Source organism: Sebastes fasciatus, chromosome 1, assembly GCF_043250625.1.
Source record: "Sebastes fasciatus isolate fSebFas1 chromosome 1, fSebFas1.pri, whole genome shotgun sequence".
Lineage (NCBI taxonomy): Eukaryota > Metazoa > Chordata > Actinopteri > Perciformes > Sebastidae > Sebastes > Sebastes fasciatus.
In genome coordinates this window covers 28,127,994-28,141,432 of record NC_133795.1, presented here as the reverse complement: position 1 = coordinate 28,141,432, position 13,439 = coordinate 28,127,994, and the positions used below count along the sequence as shown (strand labels likewise).

Genomic DNA, 13,439 nt, shown 5'->3' with positions numbered 1-13,439 from the left:
TAGTGATCTTAGATTATAGCTGCAGTCAGATTCCTGTGCAATCAAAGTGCAAATATATGATCTGAGTTTACCCAGAATGGCCTTATAAATGGACATGTGCCAATGACTGAGCCTCAGCGAGCCAACCAGCCCTGCAGTAAAGCATACATGATGACTGAGGACTTTACAATAGCTAATGTTAAAAGTAATGGATTAACAATTAAAATTGTTAAAAGTAATGGATAAACAGTTGTTAGCTATTTCAACTGTTTATCCGTTTCTTTTAACAGCTAACAGCTACAAATGTAATAGCGTTAAATAACACAGTTTTGCATTAATTCAGACAATCACATTTGTAACATTTGTGCTTTGACATGTGACATGATGTCAAAGCAGTAAATGCAAATATGTATTTAGCAATAATAAAGACTGCATTCCATTTAGGTGAGCCAGGTCCAAGGTCCTGGTATTGTACATGTTGGCTCACTGAAAAGGCTTCCTGGGACACTTAATGGACCAGAGACATAGAGTATAGTTGTTCCGCCTGTGCTTTTCCTGCTGTGATAACTCAAAATTTCTGTGGTGAAAAAGATCTATGGCATGAATTTGAGCTCATTTGACGTTGTGGGTGTATGTCAAAAAAAGGTCAGGAACCACTGACCAAGATTACCTCCCTAGGCGAGGAATTAAGTGTATGATGATGTTTTTCATGGTGTTTACTAAGGATGTTTTATGTGCTTTTAATAAAATCTGTGCAGTCAAACTGTCGGTTGGAAATATATCTCCCACACTAAACGAGCAGATGTGTGCTCATTTTGTATTAGTACCTCCATTTCTACATTATCAGATGCAATTTGCATTTCATCATAGCCCTCGGCTTTACCAGAGTTTCTTTAAGGCTGACAGATCATCACTTGTCTTGACTTAAATTTAAGTAATAAAACGGTGCACCAAGTACGAAAAGAGAAACTACAAAGTCGAGGTACTGTTTTGATCTCAACTCCAGTGGGGTGTGAAGTCTGATTCGGCCCACAGAGAGGATATTCAGGAATCAAAATAATAGTCTGCTTCGCCCCGGCCTTTATACTAATCCCCATTCTTTTTCATTCTGCTGAAATCCTGAGTTTCAGACATTACCACAGCATGAAATCAAACAGCTGTCGTAGTTTCTCTTGTTTGCCACAATGACGTGAAGCCCACAAGCTTTGGTCAAATCAGATATGCACAGCTGCACCACTTTTCGGACGCCATGGGGCTATGGTGCTGTTTCATATCTAAGACTGGAAAACAATAACAAAGAAGTGTTGCATGTTGCATTCAGAATAGGAAAACCCTCAGTGGCACCATTAAAACAAATGACGATTCCCAGAATGGAGCTCATAGCTGCAGTCCTAGCTGTCAGAGTTGACACAATGAAGCCCAAAGAATTACAGCTTCAACTGGACAAATCCATCCTCTGGACCGATCAGCAACGAAACCAAATGCTTCCAAATATTTGTAGCAAACAGGATCTCTTTTGTAAGGGATGCTACTGATGTATCACAATGTTAGCACAAAGGAAAATCCGCCTGATGAAGCCTCTAGATATAAATATAAACAGCAGACCGCTTTTTAAGCTGCATGAGGGACCAGAGTTTCTCTGTAAGCCAGACAGAGAAGGGCTAACACCTCACTTGGAATCTGCAATCTCTGCTTATGATCCAGAAATCAGACATCACAATGAACGTCATTTTCAAAAATCCATTTAAAACCCACTGACTCTTATCAACTATTTCTCATCATGGAGGAATCTGAAGCCTGCCGTAGCTTGGCTTCTTAAAGTAAAGACAACACTGTTGCAGCTGACTAGAAGGACATTCAGACTTCTGTGCGTAGCTTTGAAAAGATCCTGGCAAACTAAAGGAAAAGGTTGAAAAAAAGATGTAAGTCTTTGAAGCAAGACTCCGTGGACAATGTTTACTGTATGTACTGAGGATCTAGTTCAAGCAGAAAGCACCGTCATCTCTCTCTCTTAGTTAAAGACAAAGATTCAAAGAGGAACCATCTGTACTAGAAGCTGGTAAAAATGGTATCAAATGAAGCAGTCATTCGTACACACTGGATCTGGTGCTGGATGATGGATTTCTGAGTGTAGGGGGTCGCCTAAATAAACTAGCGATATATGAAGAGGCCAAACATCCATTACTCTCTCGAAGGACGTTCACATATTAACACTGTTGTTACAACAAATCCTTGAACAACTCAGACCTGGGGAAAGGAATCATATGCTCGTCTCGCCTCCATAAAAAAGACTGGATTTTCAAAGACTACTTCGCTGCAAGAAAAGGTCATAACAGACTGTGTTGTGTGCAAACAACAGCGGGGAAGAGTTGGAGAACAATATTGGCAGACTTGCCCCTGGAGAGGTCTCTACCAGACAAGCCTCCATTACAGATTTAGGAGTAGACTACTTCGGTCCTGTAGAGATCAAGAGAGGACGAAGTCATGCTAGAAGGTATGGTGTAATCTTCACCTGCAGGGCAGTACATCTTGAAGTTGCATATACTGTACACTTGATACAGACTCCTGCACCCATGCATTACTAAGATTTGTCTGTCGACGAAGTCAAGTTTCGTCTTTAAGATCAGACAATGGCGCAACTTTTATCGGAGCAGAAAGAGAATTGAGGGAAGCACTAATAGCTTGAATCAGGACAAGACCTTCTCTTCTGTGCGCTGCTCATTGTTTACGGTCCGATAAACAACTTGAGATGCGAGGCTGAAGTTGGAGTTGAGAGACGACGTGTACGACCGTATCCAGTTTATAAGCTCATTTTAAACCAGTAAAAACATAAATCATCGTCAGACGATAGCCGGTGGGTTCCCAGATTGCATTTCGGCTAATGCGTTCCAACTCTTTCGCTCTCCACACGGACTGTTCAAAATTGATTGGTCAATACTCCTTGGACTGCAAACATAAACCAAAATCTTGTGCCATTGCCTACAGATTCTACATATGAATGCGGAATATGTATATGAGATTAGGGAAAACCTGGTACGTTCATTTTTGTACAACTACCTCAATAAACAACAAACTAAACTGCAAATAACGACTAGAAAATCTGTTGTATTGGGTCTTCGTAATATCCCTTCTACCTGTGTATTAATGACAAGTGCAAAAAAGGACCTTGGAAAAATTGAAAAATTGCCATTACACCCACCTAGAACAAATTAGCTGACGGCTGGTGCTCAACCCGACGCATCTGCTCTGTTATCTGCAGGAAGTGGCAGCCTCACCAGTCATCTTCTCCGCCTGAGGACACTGATAAAAAGAGGTGTATAAATATAAACTGAGACATTTGACTACGTGACTTAAGACTGAGTGCTTTTCTCTCTGTTTACAGTGATAACATTCTGGTTCTGGATATCTACTTTGAAGCACTGAACTACGAAACCATTGAACAAAAGAAAGCCTACGAACTGGCAGGCCTTCTGGGTAAGGAAATGACTGTCAATTGTTTTCATGGGAATAGATAATATGCAGTATGCAACATGACAGATGCCCTTTATCCAAAGTGACAGTAACGCGAGCGCTTGCATTTTTATAATAGGTGTTCAGGTCCCAGAAGACACACACAGAGCTGTCTCTTTGATCTATCATGGCTTTTCAACTGCATCGTTTTTCAAACATCTGTTTTCTGTCACATCCTCACCTTTCAGGCCTTAATAAAGATGAAAAGTTTCAAAGCTGTTGCAGTGACATTCCTCTCTGTTTTGTGTCGGTACAAAGGGTGCAATGTGTGCTTTCTTATTTGTGTTTCCAGGTGATATTGGAGGTCAGATGGGTCTCTTCATCGGAGCCAGCATCCTCACTATTCTCGAACTCTTTGACTATCTATATGAGGTAAAAATATCTCCCATCATCATCGGGAGCTTCTCACTCACATCCAGTGCAATAAATTGTTTATGGAAATGTGTACTGCTCCGCTATTATTTGGAATTACGTGCTCACAAAATGTTTTTCACACAACTTTACCATCCGCACAGGATGTGTTTTGGCGAGCGTGACGAACGCTGTGTCCCTCACAACCGTGCATTCCATCTCTGTGTGACACACACACATCTCAGCAGCAGCAACTCTGAATACATTGACATTTTGGATGAATTATATTTTAGATTAGTCAGGATGTCTTTGTCCGCTCTCATTAGGGTAACTCTGTGTTGCTTCCTCTGTGCCTTCCCTTCTACCAGCAATGCGGAAAGATTTTTTTGTGTCTGTTAGGCTTTTGTTTTTACTGTATATATAGTATATGTGTGTGTGTGTGTGTGTAAGTGTGTAAGTGTGTGAGTGTGTGTGTGTGTGTGTGTGTGTGAGTGTGTGTGTGTGTGTGTGTGTGTGTGTGTGTGTGTGTGTGTCAGGGGTGTAACGATACAATGATCTGAATCAATATAGTGATCAAAAATCCAATATAATCGATGCAAAGTGAAAACATCGATACATATCATCATCTTTAAGATATCCCTTTATTTTGAAATTCCTATTGCACCTCCGTGTCCCCATTTCTGTCCAAGCGGTCGCTCCTTCCTACAGAGTCCAGTAGTAAAATTGTCAAATCATATTTTAGTTGTTTTTTGTGAGTTGATATAAATGTAACTGATTGTTTTAAATTCGCATATGATAACGTCTCATATCGATCGCAGGTCCCTGAATTGAATCAAATCGAAAACATATGCCGCGGTAGTGTGTGTTACCGGTGTTACACAGTAGTCGGGCAAACACCGTTTACATTACGTAGCCACCGCCCTACCGTCGTTTTGCTTTTTTAACAGAAATAAAACCGATTTAGTTAATTTTGGCATATCAGCGCCGTGTTATCAATAGATAGTCGGACGACAGACACTTCAAACTGAAAGTGAATGCATCTGCTCTGTATGGAGACTCAGCTCAGAGTACACACAGCTCATGTGTGTGTGTGTGTGTGTGTGTGTGTGTGTGTGTGTGTGTGTGTGTGTGTGTGTGTGTGTGTGTGTGTGTGTGTGTGTGTGTATGTGTGTGTATGTGAGGCGGACAGAGCAAAAAGCAGCACATGCTCCTGTGCAGGTTCAAGGAAGAAACATATTCATAGATGCATAAAATCAATCTCCTTTGAATTTCACTTTGTCTGATCCTTCAAACTCCAAAGCGTGGGCGTGAACTATGAAAAGACAAAAAAAAAAGAAGAGAGTTTTTTGAATATTGTGTTTTGACCCCAAAAGGTCAGTAATGGATGTCCTTGTCTATTTTCAGGTGATCAAGTACAAGCTGTGCCGATGCATGAAGAAGAAACACAAAGGCCGCAACAACAATGACCGGGGAGCTGTGCTGAGCCTGGATGATGTGAAACGCCATGTCAGTAGGCTGCTGCTTAGTACTTTCACTGTGTCACACTGCATTTCTTTGTCAGGGTCGCACTCTCTTCTTTGTCTTCACTGGTCTCAACTGCAGCCGGAGTGAGGGAGGACGAAACAGCGGAGGTGGAGGTGGTGGTGGTGGTGGTGGGGAAGAGTAAAGGAGTTAGTGAAGAGATGGAGATGGAGGACGCTAGGGGGGAAAGACTTGAGAGACAGGGAAGGGAGTGAAAAGGTGATTGGGATGAGAGGGAGAGAGAAGTAGGAGAGCGGAAAGTGGATTGAATTAAATCAAAGCTTGTGGACGGGACCAGAAGGGACAGGAGGGAATTAAAGCTTTGGAAGGTGTGACAGCTCACTTATTTCCAAGTGTAAATGAAACCAGTTCACTTTAATTGTAAGTCTGAGCCCAGGTGGAGAACAAAGGGAAAGATGTGCTCCTCCTCTGATCTGCTCTCTTGGCTCACTTGCTAGTCTTTCCATCCATCTTCGTTATTTTCATCTTTTCTTTTTTTACTCCAGAGTATTTCTTAGGGAATTATTTCCTCTTTTGGCCCAGCTTGTTGCTCATGTCATGTTTATCTAGGAGTTTATGACTTTAAGGTGTGTTTTATTTTCTGTTTTACCTATGACTCCCCCTCTGCACCTTCGCCTCCCCTCTATCTCAGTACTCCTGCTGATCATTTCTCTTTTCTGTCTTTATCCAACTCTCTAATTTATCTGAATTGCCTTTTATTTTTTTGCTTTCTCCTCATTTCTCCCTCAGGCTCCTTGCGAGAACCTGCGTACACCATCAACATATCCTGGCAACATGCTACCTCATCACCCGGGCCAGGCCAACTTTGAAGACTTCACTTGCTGAGCAGACCCGGGTGAAGCATCAAAGTGCGTGTTTATGCAACCAAAGCCAACCATACAACAAGAACTATCCAGCACGGCGAGTGTGAGGAACTGATACAAAGTCTAACAGAGGCACTTTTTACATAGGAAGGGAGTAAAGCGGACAAATCAAACACGACAAGGAACTGTCACCCGAGGCCAAGTGGAGAGGATATCCCAAATATTACAAAATATCAGTTAATTTTCCAGAGAACATTTCATGCAGCACTCTAAACTATCTCTGTGTTTTCCTCTGGAATACTGCCGCAAAGGATGCTCGTGGAGGAACCTTGCCGACACGGACCTCTCTTTCAAAATAACGTGTAAAAATAAACAAGGGAACATGTACAGCTATCTCACCATAGACAGCAGATCATAAAAAAAGAGCCCCCATGCCTTTATATAACACAACAACACACAACGGTTTCACACAACACTGGCCTGCTAGTGGGACAAATATTACATACTGCTTACTCCACTGTACATGTAGCAACATCTGTAACTGTTGCAGCGCTCCATAAAACAACAGCTGGACTCTGTGTAGTTTGTATGAGAATGTATCTACGTTCACGATGAGAGTGGTCGGGCGTGCAGGGAAGTTTTTCGGGGGGCTCGTGGTGGCAGCGGTGGTGGTAGAGGTGCATCATCTACCATTTAAAATGTACTGGTGATGATTTCAGGTCTCATCATGTAAATGCATGCTTGTATTTGTCCAGTGCATGTTTTTCATTTCATCTCTAATTTAGATTTTTGTTTATATATGTTTATATATATATGTATATATATAAACATATATATATATATATATAACTACCAAGTTTGCCTCAGTGATATACAGGAAAAGGAAGATCATACATCCAATATATTTTCTGTGTATGTGTGGTTCGTGTGTGTGTGCGTGCGTGCGTGCGTGTACCAGTACCCGAGCAGATACAGTGTGTGTTTGTTGACTGTGCAATGAATGAATGAGTTGCACCTAATAGAGTGCTACAGGAATGAGTCCTACAACCCAGAAATGAGTTAGAATTTTAGCACTTCTGGTTCCCTTGTCTGGAAGTCAATGGTTTTGTTGAATGGGTTTTTAGTTGGATGCCTGAAGTAAGGTCTGTGGTTAACACAAGCTGAAGAGATTTTAGCATTTTGTTCTGATATAAAATACGTCGGTAAATATCCCACTCGTGAATTTCAAAGCCATGTTTCTTAAAAAAGGTGGTTAAGTATCAAAAACGTGTGTTTGCCGCAGAGCTTACTTCTGCAATAATCCAAAACCCAATGGACAAATCCCATTGGCTTTTTCTCGAGGGAACCAGGGCGATGCTAACTTCCTGGTTGGCCTACAAAAAAACGTCATCCCTGCACCACTCTAATCAATTTCTTATACAATCTTTTTTTTTTTTTTCATTTTCACTTGTGCCCGAGGAGTTTTCATTCAACTTCATTAAACTCTTAAACTCTCGACTGCAGGATTAAGGTGAGGTGAATTTTTGTTTCTCGGAGAGTTTATCGCTGAAATCCTTGGGAGTTTCGTGGGGCTGTTTAAAAAAAAAAAATTCTGTATCTGTGTTCTAGTTGCAAAAGTCTTATCAAAGCACAATACCGCCAGTATGTAGAGGTGATGTAAAAGACAACGTACTATTCTTCTTGATATATTGTCATATTATTAATATCGTGTTGATCCGACTGTTTTTTCGGTTGTTTTTTTCTTTCATATAAAACATACTCGATATATTGCCTGATAATCCTGTCTCCATCTTCCAGGTAATAGGCTGGTCTATTTAGTTATCAAAGCATAAATAAAATGTAAATATAATTTTGGAAAATTGTTATTCTTCTGAGGTTTTATTCTTATCCCTCTTTGAAGCCTTTATTTGTCCGTTTGGTTGAATAGGTAAACAGGGAATGTATTTTTTCAGCTCCAGATACTGTGCAAATGTTCATTTTTTTAATCTCAAGTAGCTCTCAGAAAATCTGATTAAGGCATTTCGCTATCTCCATTTTCTCTTATCAACATTTTATCTTGTGTTTTTGCTTCATACAACATTTTCTTAGAATTAAATCAGCATTAAGGGTTTGGGTGCAGGAGTCTGGTATTAAACTAGATATTACTTATCTACTTCAACCAGTCATTTGTGCTGCAGTTGAACTGCTGCAAGCCACAACATTGGTGTTTTTAAGCTCCATACTCTTGAAACGTAATTACAGTTTCTGCTGCAGTGTGACAAAAGGTTGGATGAGAAATATCCTGCACAGCCAATACAAGTTTTATCAAGATTGTCAGTCAGCCAGCAGCCGCACACTCTGGACGGCTCCTCTTCTTATTCTACTGTACATCTGGTGCTGCCAGCTGCCACACTTGTGTTAGAAAAGCGGCTTGGTGATGCATGACTGTGAATATTAGAGCCCAGTTATGCACCCTTAAACATGGTCCGCCTTGAAATCGTGTTTGTTGCTCGGCCGGCTGCACATCAGTCCACTGCTACCAGACACCAGAGGTTGTTCAAGGACAGGAAGTTTACTTTTGTCTAATGATTTTTTCATGGATTCTTTTAGTGGGGAAAACATCAACATGTTCACCAAATGTGAGTGCATTCATTTTTTTATTATTCAGAGGAGAAACCTCAGCCGGTAACCACACATTAATATACAGAGTGTTAAAGCTCCCGGGAACCGGCTCCCAACATCCGATGAAGATTTCTCCTGTTTTGAATGTGTGAAACATGATGGTGCCCCCTGATGGTTTTATTATTTTCTGTTGTACCTGCCAAGAAGACAAATTAATCAAGAAATAAAAGATGATGCTGTTAATTTCCTGCTGGCATTTGTGTTTTTGTCTGAGCGACAGTCTTGGTCAGAATACAGGAGAGAAATCCTGCAGAAGATGCTCTCTGCCTCCTGATAAGGCTCGGGGGTAAAGCAGGTGGGGGTGTGTGGGAGGTGTCAGCGGGAGTTCAGACAAACGGAAATCTCCCCAAAAATGATGGATTAGGAAAGATTTCCTGCAGTCTGGTGGTGTTAATTCAGTTTCACAGGATGTTCAGCAGATCTAGGAATCTTGGCATCCCCGTCTCTCCCCTCTGAATGAGGTTAAATCATTATGTGCACTCATTTAGCACCCCAACGTGAAGATCAGAGATGACTGCTCCATCCTTGCTTTCACCTTGTTGGTTGACACATAGCCAATCTGAGGACAGTATAAGAGAAAGATGATCCTGTAATGGAATCCATCCTAAACTGCCTGCAATTTTTTTAAATGGCCCTCAGCTAATCACCCAGCTGGATGTGATGTAGGGGGCTCTGTTTTCATGCAGGGAACTTCTACTGTTTGTTGTTATATTTTAATGAGACTTGTCGCGTGCATGTTTTCACCCACATCTGCCAGTTTAATCGCGCCTTCTGCTGTCACTGAACATGCACTCACACTCGATATCTTTTTATATCAGAGTTAATGTCCTCCTAATCCTGTTATCGCATCTCATTATCTACATCAACAAGGAGATTACGCTCTTGTTTTACAGTTTCTTAATGTGCTGCACAGTGGTTTGTCATTTCCAATAACTAGAATAACACACCCAATATAAATCACTGCATCAAAATCAGCCCAGTTTTGTGTCATTGAAGCACCAGTGCAATACTGGGTTAACTTTAATCCAGTAGGGTTGTTTTGAGCCAGTGTTAGTGCTATTTTGTATATGACTGTTGACTTACTTTCCTGTATTTTATATTTAAAGGTTCTCTATCCAGAGCATTAATAAAGCATGTGAGCGTGCCCCACTGGCTAGCTCACAGCCGCAGCTCTGCACTGCTCTCATATGGCGGCTACAGCTGATAACGCCATCCTGACTGATGGCGGGCATCGATCACAGGGACGTCCCAACCCAACATACATGGACGTACTGAGGAGAGATGCAGGACAGTGCTGGCGAGCTAGCCAGATGTATGGTGGCCTGAGATAGCCGGAAGCTCTGCTGGAAAGCCCATCTGAGGAATTGTATTATCACTCTTTTTCATCCACTGCTATTGATTCTTGTTATTAGTCCTACTTGTATTAGTTATTACAGCTGCTGTGCCATTATTGTGGTTGTTCTCTCTCTCTCTCTCTCTCTCTCTTTCTCTCTCTCTCTCTCTCTCTCTCCTTCTCCAGAGCCCGGTTCTGCTCCAGGTTTCTTCACGCTAATCGGGGAGTTTTTCCTGGCCACAGCGCGCTTGGTGGGATCTCTTGTTGGGTCTCTAAACTATTGTGTAAGGTCTAAGACCTGCTCTATATATAAAGCGTCTCGAGATAACTTCTGTTATGATTTGACGCTATATAAAAATAAATTTGATTGAATTGAATCGCAGAAGCGTAGCACCCACCCTCCGGTCCCCCCCTGCCCCAGAGTTTAACCTGTTATCTCTGTCAGCTCTTTCACAGTGTTGTCCTTTGTTTTCACTGTTTGCACCATTAGCTACAAGCCGCTGGCTCAGCCGTCGCCATGTTGAGAGCCGTGTGGAGGCAATATGAATGCTCCCAATCTCACATTTAACACCTTTAACAAAAAATATGGTTATTTTGACCCAGTGTTTGACAATCAGTTTTAAGTCAAACCTTATTTAAAACTGTTTGTTTTAAAAAAGAGCTGGAGTGGATTAAAGCAGTTCACAACCACTAGGTAAATAATCCAACAGTGGAACATTTATTCATGTACTGTACTTAAGTACAAATTTGAGGTATTTGTACCTTACTTGAGTACTTCTATTTTATGCTACTTTATACTTCTACTTAAGAGGTAAATATTGTTCTTTTTACTCCACTACATTTATATAACTGCCTTGGTTACCAGATGATCTGATTAAGCTACCAGGCAGCATACCTTTACAACCTGCAATATTTAAGTGGTGTTTCTTACACAAGTATACAAAGTATCAATAATAATCCAATAATAAAATAAATAATATTCTAAAATAAAGGAAGTGTGTAAAATTGTAAAACACTGGCTGTAGAGAGAGCCTTTCATGTTTTTACATTACCTGAAGGCCACTGTAGTTCTCCGACATGCTTGTGAAACACCAGCTATTCTAATACCATCTGTTTTGTGTATGTTGGAGTGGTTCTTCAACATGTTGCTGCAATGTTTTGTCTTATCTGTTTGTTCCACATGTGCGACTGCGTGAGTCTATACGATTTTTAGCACACAAATGGCTGTCGGCGACCCCAGGGATCATTAGAACAACTGTTCTCTATGAATTGAATGAGCTTTTTAACGGGAGCCGCAGAGCGCAAAACCGTGGTACCGCCAGCCGCCGTCTGACTTCCGTTGCTCCTAAAGTAGTGTTATTATGGTAAGGATGACCTCTGAGCAAGGCGAACAGCGTTGAGGGGTTCTCAGTTGGTAGTAATCTGCAACCACACCAGTAGATGCCGCCAAATCCTACACACTGCTCCTTTAAATATATTTTGATGCTAATTTTTTTTTTGTATTTTGGTAAAATTGCAAGACTTAAGAGTATTTGTACACTTTGGTATTACTACTTTTGCTCAAGTAAAATGTACTATTTGAAAAAATAACATTCAAAACAACCCATTGTCTTGATTTTCTACCTATAGCTACTGTGTAAAGTTAACCAATACATTGATCCAACATATGTGATTTTTAGTGTACGTTAGACTATTTTCTATTGCTGGATCTACACTGTAACTAAATGAATTGAAGCTCCATCTTGTCTCCATGCTCTCACTGCTGCCAGCATGTCAGATGAGTCACGTTTCTGGTATAAATTTATCCTGTCAGATCTCTCAGTGCAATTAGGATGCTCAGCCGTTTGTCATAGATAAGGCTGCAGCCCGACTCCTCTGGGCTCCACTTTACATTCTGCTCGTTAAGAGGATTGATAATTACAGCGCAGTCAAGTTTCTCAGCACTGAGAGACTCTGTATTATATATCAGACTCAAGTCTGCCCGATTTGTCCTTTCATTTGTTTAAAGTGTATGAACCCTTATTATTTAATATCCAGGCTGTCAGCCGGCTCGTAGAGGATAAACATAATCACCTGCCATCTCACACACACAGGGTGTAAAATCCTCTCTGGAGATCTGAAGCACAATGGAGCAAATGTGATACTTTTGTGTCCCATGAATGAGGATTTTAATACACCTTGCTCTGTAATGTATCCCCCCTCCTCTGTTGTATGCACTCACACAAGCACACTCTGATCAAACACAAGCAGGCTATGCAAACAGATGGGATGCCATGTTTTGTACTGTTGTAGCTCCATGCTAGTTGGGGGATAGTGTAATGACATCAAAGTTTGGAAACAAGAAAGTGTTTGTTTGTGTCTGTGGCTGACTTGCAGGACGCCAGCGGCTGTGCTCTTAACTTTTTGTTTATTCGTTAATTTAGAAGCCACTTCAGAGGTCCAACATCCTTTCTCCAGATGAGACACAATAATGACGAAATGCACTCGAAGAAGGTCGACTGAAACTGTTTCAGTTAAACAGCCATCCAGTTTGGAGGTGCTGCGGTTGTGATTTAGATAAGCTAATTATCTAGAAGGAAGCTGATTAACTAATTTATGAACCCCTGCCGTGTTGAAAGAAAATATAATATCTGGGATTTTTTGTGATGACTGAGGCCGAGAGTTGGAATTCAGTGGGAGCACTTTCGAGGTATTCAAATGAATAAAATAAAAGCTCCAAATATTCACAGAATAATGTTTCTGTTATCAGGCATTTTGGTTGTGTGTGTGTTTGGTATCTTTCAGAATTGAATAAAATTGCACAGGTTAAAATTAGCACTTTTATTTCATTGTATCCCACATCCAACATGAAGTACACATTTCTTCTACACTTTTCTGTGCAAGCTCCAGATGCTGTTTCATTTGGTTTTAAACCAGTTTGCAGTGTCATTACAAACAAAAGGTTAACCTTCTTCTTGGTTCTCCTCCAACAAACCCAGAGAGGGTTGTTTGGTTTGGGTTTGCTGTACAGAAATCAAGCTTTTAGCAGGCAGTGAACAGACTGGTTTACAGGCAGTGAACATATTTACCACATTTCTAAAGAAAAAATAATTTTGTTAAGTCATATTGTAGTAGAAAACCTGTTAACTAACTTAACTAATTCATATACAGTATGTATAACATAATTTTACATCAGAGTTGAGTATTAAACAAAATTAGGATAATGAGGGTTAATTCATTAGATAGTTTGGTTATAGTTTCTTTTTTAAGGAAAGCGTGAT

General features: G+C 40.8%; 1 protein-coding gene across 5 annotated transcripts in view; it reads left to right on the top strand.

Annotated features, from left to right (window-relative positions):
- The window catches only part of asic1b (acid-sensing (proton-gated) ion channel 1b), a 256,548-nt gene extending 247,519 nt beyond the window's left edge, over positions 1–9,029 (top strand). For all 5 annotated transcript variants that reach the window (XM_074641573.1, XM_074641581.1, XM_074641564.1 and 2 more), the window contains 4 exons: positions 3,362–3,453; positions 3,782–3,861; positions 5,245–5,346; positions 6,112–9,029. In XM_074641573.1, the coding sequence (XP_074497674.1) occupies positions 3,362–3,453; positions 3,782–3,861; positions 5,245–5,346; positions 6,112–6,207 (370 nt within the window). In that variant the 3' untranslated portion in view covers positions 6,208–9,029. The remainder of the gene's footprint in view (positions 1–3,361; positions 3,454–3,781; positions 3,862–5,244; positions 5,347–6,111) is intronic.
- Positions 9,030–13,439: the final 4,410 nt, after the last annotated feature.